The sequence below is a fragment of the Medicago sativa genome, chromosome 1 (genome assembly GCF_051527215.1).
Source record: "Medicago sativa cultivar Bolivia chromosome 1, Bolivia_mono, whole genome shotgun sequence".
NCBI classification, from domain to species: Eukaryota; Viridiplantae; Streptophyta; class Magnoliopsida; order Fabales; family Fabaceae; genus Medicago; species Medicago sativa.
The window spans coordinates 18,345,099-18,358,256 of NC_140749.1; the positions used below are offsets into that span (position 1 = coordinate 18,345,099).

General features: G+C 32.1%; 1 protein-coding gene and 1 pseudogene across 1 annotated transcript; both read right to left on the minus strand.

Annotated features, from left to right (window-relative positions):
- Window positions 1-466: 466 nt before the first annotated feature.
- Window positions 467-3,426, minus strand: LOC146953304 (SART-1 family protein DOT2 pseudogene; annotated as a pseudogene).
- A 7,461-nt stretch (window positions 3,427-10,887) lies between these two features.
- On the minus strand, window positions 10,888-11,833 carry LOC146953305 (uncharacterized). Its single transcript, XM_085746035.1, has one exon. It carries the CDS (start codon window positions 11,733-11,735, stop codon window positions 11,070-11,072), a length of 666 nt encoding a protein of 221 aa, XP_085602161.1. The 5' UTR covers window positions 11,736-11,833; the 3' UTR covers window positions 10,888-11,069.
- Window positions 11,834-13,158: the final 1,325 nt, after the last annotated feature.

The following is a 13,158-nucleotide window of genomic DNA, read 5'->3' on the forward strand; positions in this document are numbered from 1 at the left end:
ATATCAGGAAAGAGAACATATGTGTCTAGAGTCGTGATTACTCGAACATTGTTAAACTCTGCATAGTAATTTGAAGTAGAAAAAAGATAGTCACAACTCACATGTTGTCTATTAAGAAAAAATACATATCTATAGAACAAATTCAAATGGTTTATTACCCAAGAATGGAAAGAGTAAAGAGAAATTGAAGGAAAAATAAGATTAAGACCTTCCTGCCTTTATCTCTTGATTCCACTGCAAGATCATCTCTATAACTCTGATTCATGAGAGAAATGTCCTTAACTTAGTAAAAAATTATTCTCTTAGATTGCATATTGTAAAGGTGTGACTTGTGAGGAACAATAGCCGATTAAATACAAAGTGCAACTAAAATAGAAAACACAATAAACCATGAGAGTATATAGTAAGCATCTTAAGCTAGAAAATAAGCAATAATTGAGTGTTTTCTCCTGCGTTGAAGAATTTGAATCCACCAACCTTTTTAACAAGCCATTCCTGAAAATTCACATGAAAGACGAAGAAACTTCCCTTGGAATTTGTGAGAGAGAAAGTTGATCGATTTTCTTTGGTGAAAAACGGGGGAGAGAACTTTCCACGGGTCTAATATTTCGTAACACTCTGTTATCATCCTTTTAAGCTGCTATAGAAAATAACAGTACTGCTGCCAAAAAAATAATAGTACCACTAAACTAGTAAAAACCGGTAACATATTTGAATAAATGTTAAAAAGAAAGCGTTACGTAAAAAGAATCAGTAGCATACATTTGGCTGTTCTAGGAATTTTTTTCGAAATAGTAGTGTTCTAAACCTTGAAATTCTTAAAATTACTAGACCAAGGAATCAAGATTTCTTCTATTTTGGGTATCCGAGCTTGACTGTTCAGCTTGCCTCTTGATTCCTAGAAAGTGCTCAACCTATAGCATAGGTGTCAAGTCTCCAGGAAGATCCTTCTCAACTGTAGCAAAACAACTTTTCGGGTCACTAGTTTGTCCTGGTTTAACACGACCACTAAGAACGACATAGGGTGTCTTCGTACAAGCTTGAACTTCCCTCATTCTTTCCGCAAATAGCAATGGTGTATCTGAACTCTGCATTTGCTTCAATTTCAATTCTTCATGAAATTTCTTCTTGCGCTTTTCCTGCTTCATTTTGCCAGGTTCTACACCATGGAACTTTTGAGATAATATACGATAGGCTTCCTTAGGAGTCAAAGTTCTCCCAAACTCATCTGTCCTCTTAATGTGAATCTCCTTTTTATTTTGTGCTTCCCTTCCTTCATCCTCTAATACCCCAACCAATTTGCTTTTTTTCTTATCCGTGTTTCTGCCACCCCATTCAACGTTTTCTTTAAGTGTTCCTTGGTCTTTACACAGTTTCAATGCACCAAACATTCCTTTCCCTAGAGCAACTTCGCGTATAGTTTCATATGAAACTATTTCCTCCTTGTCTTCTGAGTTGAGCTGCTCGTCTTTTTGAGTTTCTTTAACTTCAGTCCACTCACCAGCCTCATCTTTCATTTCCTTAACCGAAACATTTGCTTCTTCGTCATCATGCATGATAACATCTTCATCTTCACGTGCATCTTCATCGATGTGAAGACCCCTGACAAATTTCTTCATCTCTCTGACAAATTCCTTCATCTCTGTAAAGACCATTTCTCTTGACTCTCTAGCTGCAGTTTGATCATCAATAGTCTCATTACTGGGATTTGAGGTGGCAAGTAAGGCAATAGCTTGAGGGCCAGATGCTCCTTTCTCTTCATGTTTCTTAAGAGTTAGTCGTCTTGCTTTCTCTAAGGATTTACGAAGCTCCTCCTCATCGTCTGCAAAAACTGGAGTTTCATCTTCCCCTATTTTAACATACATAGATTGTTCAGGACGAAGTAATTCGGAGGCTTCATCTGCTTTAGCATAAGCAGATCGGTAAGCATTATTTCTCATTTCAGTTGTCCATCTTTCCTGTTCGTATTTGATGGCTTGCCTCTTTGCATCTTTCCGACAACCAAGGTCACCAACACCCAATCCTGAAGAGACAGCTTCCGCTTCAAGGGCAGTAATGTCCAGCTTATCTTTCTTTCGGAAGGATTTTTTCTTCTTGGGCTTCTTAAATTGAAGCATTTCTTGATGAGAGTAGTAATCTGATGATACCTTACTAGATGAACTAAGGTCTTCAAAGTTATTAGGGGAAACACCAGTTAACCTTCTTTGAAGCTCTTCAAGTTTCTTTTCAGCTGCGCTTGAGAATATTCCTCTTTCATCCAAAGTTAAACCCTTTTCAGCAGCCGGATCATCATATTTTGGAAGTATTTTCTTTTCCGTGGAGGGGACATCGTTGAACTTATCGTCATATATGCTGCCAGTTTTCTTTTTCACAGCTTTATAAGCATCATCCCGTCGTTTTTGTTCTCCAATTACCACGTTCTCAAGCATATCAGCGTCTTCATTAATATCACCATCAACAAGAATAGGCTGATCTCTGAGAGTCAGAACTACAGAACCACCTTCCACAACTTTGTCAAGGCCATTAAGAACTTTCACCTCCGCCAGGTGATGAGTCTTATCCTCGTCGTCACTTCCCTCTACTGCAATGTTGTCTTGCTCCTCAAAAATCTTTGAAAGCTGCAACACTCTTTCCTTTTCAAACTTACGACTCTTGTTAGCCTGTGATGAGATCTCGGAAGTAGCTTCAAATTGTTTCGTTGTCCTTGTTTCTTTCATCTTCAAGCTATGTTCTTTTGATGACAAGTATGCTGATGTTTCACCATCTTCATCATCTTGATTGAGTTTTGAAGCCTTAGCATGCTTGCCAACATCATCATTTCTCTTTTCATGGTAGTTTACTTTATCATCAAGATTAGCCAATTCATAATCTTCCTCACGAGCCTTTCGTTTTCCTCTATCCATTGACCTATCGTTTTCACGCTCATCCCTATTACATTCTCTATCTCTATGTTTCTCTAGCTCCCTCTTCTTTGTCTTCCCTCGCGCTCTATCGCTATCTTTCTCCAGCTCCCTTTCCTTTTCACTGTCTCTATCCTTTCGCCGATCCTTCTTATCTCTATCCCTTTCGTGTTCTTTTTCCCTATGTTTCTCTCTATCATAATCTTTCTCCCTTGCCTTACTATATTTAACCCTATTTTTTTCTCGCTCAACCCTATTACGTTCTCTTCTGGAACCTCTATCCTTTTCTGTATCCCCAGAAGCCTTGTTGGGCAGATCCCTGTCTCTTCTCCGATGCTCCTTATCACTCTTCTTCCTATGCTCCCTCACATGGGATTCATCTTTGACGTTTCTATCATCATACCGTGATTCAGACCACTCCATATCTATCGAAAAACCGGGAAGTTCTTGATGTTTCTGATGGCGACGATCAACTTCGCAGGTGTTAAGATCAGTGCAGTTTCGTATCAGAGCAAAGGGGGAGTGTGATTCGACAAAACTGCTGAGTATTATTGTTTTAGGGTTCTAATATAATGGTTTCTTTTTTCTGACGCAAGGGTTCTCCTTTATATATTTGCTTTCGAGTACGATGAATGAATGTGGGCTTATAAATTTTTTTTTTGTTAACAAAAAGTTTAAATAAGTTGGGCTTTCGGTTCGTACATTGACGATGGGAGTTGAATCACAATGAATGAGTCCTTACCAATTGAGTTGTTGTATGTTACTAAAAAAATCGAGTCATTGTACGAATGACCAATAAAAATACAAAATATAGAAAACAAATCAAAAAACTAGAGGTGGATATATGCTTAGCCGACGAGTTAGCCTTTGTAAAGCTTAAGTTTATAGTCTTTGTAAGTTTATCACTTAGGCATAAGTCTAACATTTTAAAAGTTTGATATGACAAGTTATTTGTTTTTTTATTACTAAAAACATATTAACTTGTTACGATAGATAAAAGCTTATTTTATATGAATGTGTTTAAACAAATAATCATATTTATGTTTAAATAGATTACAACAACAACCAAGTTTTAAACCAAGTTTTATCTGAGTAAATGAGATCGACTTCATGGATCAAATTACACCATAATGTTCCATCATAAACCATATTTGAATCCAACTCATTAATCTATAAATCTTTTCAAATAGTTTCTCTTATACTTTTTCTAGGTTAGCATCTATCTCTTTTGATCATACACTTCTCCATTTTGATATACTCTTCGTACTACAACATCTACAAGTGTTCTCTCTACAAATGCTCAAACCACCTAAGTCTATTTTCTACCATCTTTTATGATATAGGTGCTACCCCAACTCTCTCCCTAATGGTATCATTTTCATATACCGTTTAGTCTTACCACTCATCTAACACAACATCCTCATCTCTGCTATACTAACTTGATTCTTGTGTTGGTTCCTAACCGCACAACACTATGTACCATACAACATCGCCAATCTGATTGTTGTCTGATATAATTTTTATTTCAACTTAAGCGGTACTTTTTATCACATAAAACACCTACGACTATTCTCCATTTAAACCACCCAACTCAAAAACGATGATTTACATATGCTTCCATTTCTCTGTCATTTTGTATTATGGACCAAATATATTTAAATCGCGTAACTTGGGGTATGATATGATCTCCAACTTTTACCTCCAATGTAGAACTACTTCACCTTTTGTTGAAGTTACATTCATATACTCTATCTTGCTTCTACGCAGACGCTTCTAAGGCTTGTCTCCAAGTGTCTAACCTCCCATTCAATTCCTCATTCGACTCTCCAATCAAGACTACATCATATGCGTAAAACATACATCTTGGTGCTAACTCTTGGATGTGTTACGAAAATACATTTAAAACTAAAGTAAAAAGGTAAGAGTTTAGGGTTGACCGTTGATGCAATCCTATTGTCATGAGAAAATCGTTGGCAACCCATCTTACTAAAATAAAAAGGTAAGAGTTTAGGGTTGACCGTTAATGCAATCCTATTGTCATGAGAAAATCGTTGGCAACCCATCTTGTGTCCTCACATTAGTCGAAGCTCCCTCATACATATCCTTGATATCATATTTCACTTCTAGTTTAATGACAATTAGTGTCACTTTAATTAATAAAAACTTCTCCTTCACTATTTTTATCAAAAAATTATTTTTAATAATGTAACTTAAATTTCAATTATAATTTTTTTGCGTTAACTTCGATTTCCAGGGAAGGGCGTCCTAGTTATCTAGAATTCAATAAGGATATAAGTAAAGTCTGCTCAAGAATTATCTCTTCTAAGAAAGTAAGATCTGATAAAAAAAATCACTTCATCCTCATTTGAATTTTAATACATCTACATTTTATCTAAGTTAATTTTGTTTCTTACCAACTTAAAAAAAATCAATATATTTTAAAATTTCCAGGCCATGTTAGTTTGGTCGGGAAGTAAATAAAGTCTGACAAAAAATTGATTCATCTAGGTAAGTAAGACTGACAACAATGTCGTTTACTTCAATTAATAGGGACATTGCATAATATATGTAGGGATCATGATTCGAAACCTCGGAAACCCTACTTCTCCACATTTAAATGTGAGTTCCAGTCACTAGGTTACTTGACAAAAAAAAAAGTAAAACCGACAACGAGTTATTTGGAATTTAGCGTTGAATCACAACGAATGAATTAACTCCTTACCAATTGAGTTGTTGTATGTTACTAAAAAAAATCGAGTCATTCTACGAATGACCAATAAAAATACAAAATATAGAAAACAAATCTGAAAAAACTAGAGGTGGATATATGCTTAGCCGACGAGTTAGCCTTTGTAAAGCTTAAGTTTATAGTCTTTGTAAGTTTATCACTTGGGCATAAGTCCAACATTGTAAAACCCTACTTCTTCACTGTACTGCTATACTAGGAGCGAAAAAACCAGAAAAATGATTATTTTGGAATAAGTGGGATTTCTGGGGTTTGAACCCGACATCTGCACATAATATGCAATGTTCCTACCAACTAAGCTAAGCTCACGGGAACAAAACTAATAATTTAAAAATATTAACATTAATGTAGCGTTTCTATTAAAAAAAATTATATGCAAATTAGTAAAATTAGGAGATTAAAAGAGATGAGAATAAACTATTTTCCTATGCTTATGGCATAAAAGAGTAGCGTAAACTGTTTTTTCTATATTTATGCTATAATACACTGTTTTTTCTTATTATTAATAGCAAATTGACCATGAAACCTGCTATTTCAGTGATATTAGAAGTCTAACCGATGATTTCTTTTTTGTGAAATTTATTTAGAAATTAAAGAGAATCATATAATAAAGAGAAGAAAGAAGAAACAATTTGGCTTTTTTATTTGCAAATATAGGGAATTAGTTGCAGGCTTCGTAGTGATAAACCAAAAAAAATAATTAAATATATAAGATAAAGGGAATTAGATCATAAGGAGAAGAAAGATGAAACAAATTGGCATTTTTTATTTGCAAGATTCAGGGAACTAATTTTAGGCTTGGAAGTGATAAACCAAAATAATTAGTCAGGCTTGAAAGCTATGAAGCCCGGATACCTAGTACGGATACGGGTACGCGGATATGCAAAATTTTTAAAATTAGGATACGATACGGCTAAGATGTGTACACAATATTTATACTAAAATTTATATGCATGTAAAATACTTAAAAAAAAAACATTGATTACTCTTCAATACTATATAATCATAAAAGTCACAATTTATAAAAAATAATACATGTGATCAAAATAAAAAATGTAAAGTTTTCGTATAAATCATATTCTATTTTCATTCATATGTTAGGTTATCTCCTCTCTCTCTTTCTCATTACTTTCATCCACAAAAAACATAATTTTTAATTGGTTATCGAAAAACAATTATAGTGATTCATATCTTAAATTGAATCATATGCATCTCCATTGAATTTTCACAACAAAGTCTCATTTTTTTTACACTTCATTTTTTCCAGGACACGTCTCTGTGAAGTATCTTATAAGTATTTGTGTGTATCTGTCGAGTATCTTATAAGTATCCTATAAAACATATATTTTAAATTAAAATAATTAATTCCGATACTCCTGTGGGTACGTATCCTAGAGTATCCGCGGAGTATCGGTATCTGATACGTATCCGTTACGGGTACGTCTCCATTTTGGAGTATCTGGGCTTCATAGCTTGAAAGTGATAAATCTACAAAATGACTATATAGAGGCCCAGAAGTACTCAATAAATATACAAAATGACAATATAGATATTTTTTTTTTGACAAAGATGATATAGAGAATTAGTTAGGCTGAAAGTGATAAATCTGAAAAATGACGATACATAGGAAATTAGTTAAGCTTGGAAGATAAACAAAAATATATATAATAATTTATTAAAAATGAATAAATTGGATTTTTATTTTGTAAAATAACGATTGAACACATAAAATTAAAAATATTATGAGTTTAATCGAGGATAATTATGAAATTTTATTGGAGTAAGATTCTCTTATTTTCTAGTAGTAGGAGAAGTAAATATTTAAACTTGTTGTGTGGAATTGGAAAGACTGTCTCCTGTCATTATCATGATACTATATTAGATTTAAAAATGACAATTATATAATTTTATATATTGTTTTTTTAAAATCATATATTTTTAGTAGATTAAAAAAAATCAAAATTAAAAGTATTCCAAAACTTTTTTTTGAGGTAAAAAGTATTTCAAACACTTATTAATTTTGCATCCAAAAAACAAATATCGATGGAAATTTGTTATATCCACCTATTTGTGGAAGTGCAAATTAGTTACATTTTTTTTTGTATAGAAAAAATTGGCCACACCTTTTTGTTTTTAATTAAAAAACAAATAATATTATTTTAAACAAAAAAAACGAATCAATAGTATATATATAAAGTAAGGTTTTTATGTCACGTGTCGCTTCCACGTTTATTCTCAATATTTTTATATTTTTTTCTATATTTTATTTTACATCTTATTTGACATAAAAATCTCAGCAAACTTTTGATCTTATCCACTAAATATTTTATTTAATTTTATATTTAATTCCTAATATTTTGTGTAGCCAAAATATCTCAACAAACTATATATAATACTTTCAATACTATCCATTAAATCTTCCTTTATTTTTTTCTTTCTTTTTTTTAGGAAAAGAAGTTTCAATTAGTTTTTTTCATTGAGGAAAAAAAGGCTTCGATTTGTTTTTTTTTTGAACTATAAATAAAGGAGAATTTTTTAATCGCGTAAACACATATTGAGCAGAAACTCAAACTCAAACCTTCTTTTGATCTAAGCTTTTTCTTTCTTCAGGTTTGACAAACACCTATACTATTGTTTCTTTTACTTATGCTTAGATTTTTGTTTTTATATATAATATAAGAGGGAACTAACACTACGAGTGAGTTTACCGATTGTTTTTTTTTCTTTTTTTTCTTTCAGGTCCTTGAACTATTGTTGCTGGCATCCATTACAAACACCTAGGAGTTTCAGGTCCTTGAACTAACACGTATAATACTGTTTCTGTTTCAAGTCCTTGAACTAACACCTATACTATTTTATTCCTTTTCGTTTCAACAGTAGCGTTTTAATATTATTAATCACCTATACTATTTTTTCAGGTCCTTTTCGTTTTAATATTATTAATCAGTAGTGTTTTGATTTTAATAATAATATTTCAGGACCTGATATCAATCAATCAATAGTATATATATAAAGTAAGGTTTTTTATGTCACGTGTCACTTCCACATTCATTCTCAATATTTTTATTATTTTTTCTATTTTTAAAAACCAATATTTTATTTAACATAAATATCTCAACAAACATTTGATCTTATGAACTCAGTATTTTTTTTTAATTTTTATTGAATTTCTAATATTTTATGTAGCAGAAATATCTCAACAAACTACACATCAATCAATCAATCAATAGTATATAAAGTAAGGTTTTTTATGCCACGTGTCACTTCCACATTCATTCTCAATATTTTTATTATTTTTTCTATTTTTAAAAATCAATATTTTATTGGGTTAATTAAGTAAATGGTCCCTGTAAATATTCAAAATTTTGTTTTTAGTCCCTATAAAATAAAATCACACTTTTTAGTCCGTATAAAGTTTTCCATCAGCGTTTTTAGTCCCTATAAAAAAATTTCATTAGCATTTTAAGTCCCTATAAAAAATTACCATCAACATTTTTGGTCCCTAAAATGCTTAAGGAAAATGTCACAGGTACTAAAATTTTGATTTTATTTTATAGTGACTAAAAACAAAATTGTGAATATTTATAGGGACTAAAAACTTAATTAACCCTATTTTATTTAACATAAATATCTCAACAACATTTTGATCTTATCTACTCAACATTTTCTTTAAATTTTTATTGAATTTCTAATATTTTATGAAGCGGAAATATCTCAACAAACTACACATAATACTTTCAACAAAGTTTACATATACTATCTTATTTATGATTAAAAGACTCCAATTTGTTTATTTGTTTTTTTGAAAAGAAGCTTCAAATAGTTATTACTAATCTTTTAGCACTATATCATTCAATTAGTTTTTATGTTTGAGGAAAAAAAAGGTTCGATTAGTTTTTTTTTTATAAAAAAAAGGTTCGATTAGTTATTATGTTATCTTTTAGCAGCATATTCTAATGCAAATGTTAACTATAAATAAATAAATTTTCGTTAATCACATATTTACATATTTTGAGCACAAGCAGAATCCCCAAACCTTCTTTTCATCTAACATTTTTCCTTCTTTAGGTTTGCCAAACGCCACTTTTATTATTTCTCATACATATACTTTGATATATATATTGATATATATATATATATCAACCATTTTCTTCCTTTTCAATCGATTTTTCTCTCTCATACGCATGGACCACGAAACAAACTCATGACCACATGTTTAAAGGGACCCAAAACTCTTACCACTTGGACTAATTCATTATTGATTTTGTTACACTTTTTATTCTTGCATTGGACATTCATCTCATCATTTATATTTATTTTTATGATATTATTATAATTGTAAATTTAAATAAATTCAATCTAATATACTGACACGTGTATTCGTGCATACAAACTTATAAAACTTATTTAATATCTAACTCGGGCAACGCCGGGTCTCTAAACTAGTAATGTTTTAAAAGTAATCCAAATACTTATTAAATTTGCACAAACAAAGAAATATGCGTGGAAATTTTGTTATATCCGTGAATATTTCCATAATATTTGTTTTTAAGTCTTTTTTTCTTTAATAAATGTCATTTTTTAGAAAACAAATAAATTGACTCTATAGTTATCCGAAAAAATTTGTTTGACTTTTTTTGTTTAGACAAAAAATTGTTAGATTTGTGATGATCAGTATCCGTAATTTTTTTAACAGATTAATTAATTTCATAGTTATCCATGGAAATTTGTTACAGTTGTGATGACCATTGTTCATAATTAATTAAAAATAAATAAAATTTTGCTAAATGACCATTATTAACATAAAATTGAGGAGATCATGATTTTTAAAGAGAACTATCATGAAATTTTGGTGAACTTCAACTTTCATATATTGTTAGTAGATTTCCCATCCCTGATATGTAGTTCGGTTGAGAGGTGAATAAAGTCCAACAAATACTATATCATGCCTGAGAATTAAAGACACAATTGACAAATAAACGAGTACCATATTTGATAAAATCCCTGTGTAATACACACAAAGTATCACTAGGATCATCAATAGTAACCCTAAGACTAAAAAGATTGGGTAGAAAGTAGAAACCATATATTATAGCATATTCTTCGAGAAGACAATAACTTCTTTTTTTTTTTTTTTTAAATCCCCACAAGTATGAAAATTAAAAGCTAATGGGGTTCACGACAAGTTGAAGACAACACATAACTGAACATTGGAACCCTGGTAAACAATACAGTCAAGCATGAAAGCACTAAGCAATAAGCTTAAGTTCACTAATTCAAAATGTCACATAAATGCAAGAAAGCCCCCACAAATTGAGAATATACAAGAACAAACTCAGTTATGTAAGACTCAGACCATGCAAGAATTGAGTAGTAAACGAGATTATCATTTGAAGCTTGTATCAATTGAGTAGTAAACTCAGTTATGTACTGTACCTCCTGCTTTTTCCTTTGCTCTTCTTCTTAGTCTGCTTCTTCTTCTGGCTCTTCTTCTTCCTCCTTCTCCTTTCTTCCTCTGATTCAGACGATGAGCTGTAACCCGAACTAGAAGAATAATCTGATCCCGTGGCAGACGATGATCCACTGCCACTATCAACACCCGAATCATGCTTCCTCTTTGACTTTTTCGAACTCACTTTCGCCTTCTCCTCCTTCACATCACGATGATTATTATTATTATTATCATCATCCAAATCATAATCCACAGACACATCCGGCCTCAATTTAGGGTTTTTAAGTTGCTGAGTCCTCGATGGCCTTGAAATATAAACCCGCTCATTCTTACATTGAAATGTCCAGTGCCCACCCTGGTAACACTTCTGACACTGCGCATTACCATCGATAGTCGACATTGTAGGCTTGACATCCTTCCTTTCAACCACTGTAGCAGCTTTCTCAGTACTCATCAAATACATCTGCCTCTTCGCCTCCTGTTTTTCCTGCCATCTGCTAGGCCCTTCTTCCTTCTGACCATATGCGTTAACATTACGCGCGGCCGCAGTTGCTGCTCTTTCGGCTTGAGCACGACTAAGCCCTTTCGCAGCAATTAATGCTGCAGCCTTAATCTCTTCCTTCTTACTACTCAACATATTCGATTTCAAATTTGAAAATCTGGATGATGAATTTCTCGCCTGTTAACGGCGATTACGACGAGCTTCAGCGACGTTGAGATCGGAGCTGTTGTTTGTGGTAGGGCAAACTGGCAGCGGTTTCGATTTTGTTGTGACACGGGTTTAAATTCAGAAGACAATAACTTCGTAGAAGAAAATAATTTTATTTATACACTTTTAAATTTAAAGCGTTTGTTATAGTTTTTCAAGAAAAAAATTATTTATTTTTTATTAAAATAATCATTATTAAGAGTGTTGTATCTATGTAACAAAAAAACAAAAGTGTTGCATCTGTTTTTTGGTGGTGCCGGTGTTCGAACCCCCGTACCTTAGATATATTATGCATTTTTCATATACCAACTGAGTTAAATAATTAAAAAAAATAGAATCTAAAAAAAAAAAAAACTAAAAACAGCTTGAATGAGAAGTTGTTAAGACCTGTTTATCTTATCTTATCTTATATAATAAAGCTTAACCCCTAAAGCTATTTCTAACCCTAATATTCCCCCCCCCCCCCCCCCCCCCCATTTCTCCCTCCACTTTTCTGAGCCATTGGATATTGCACATTTAGGCGTCATTCAATTTTAACCATTGATCATCTTACTTAATTAATGCCAGCCGAATTTTGTTATCAAGTTTGCTATAATTTTGGCCATATCCGAAATTTGTTATCAATTCACTTAAATCTGAAATTTGTTTTGCTATAGTTTTGGCCAGCCGAATCCTTATTTGTAATTTTGTCCATATCCGAAATTTGTTTTGCTATAGTTTTGGCCAGCCGAATCCTTATTTATTAACCTATCAAATTTCATTCGTATCCTCCTTTTTTTTTTTGAAACAAATATTTTCTACACTTTTACGATTGCAATTTAACATAACAAATTCCATCTAAAAAAAAATGCATCGCACCAATTTTATTCCTATCTTCTTGCCTTTTTTTTGTGAAGCAAATATTTTGGTTATATATACGAAGCCTTAAACCTGTTTCTCTCGATAAAAATAAACCCTAAACCGTGGTAAATTTCACACACAACACAAAAATCATATATTTTGATATTTAGAGGTTTGCAAATGGAACGACGTGTCCTTACAACTTTCCTCTCATACCACTCCTTAACCGGTAACTTTGCTTATATAATCTTAATTACTAAAGCTCAACCCTTCAAGCTATTGTTGCCCTAATATTTTCCCCCCATTTTTCCCTCCACTTTTCTGAGCCATTGGATCTTGCACATTTAGGCGCCATTCAATTTTAGCCATTGATCATCTTACTCAATGGCAGCCGAATTTTTTTATCAAGTTTGCTATAATTTTGGCCAGCCGAATCCTTATTTTTTAACCTAACAAATTTCATTCATATCCTCCTTTTTTTTTTGAATCAAATATTTTATACACTTTTAGG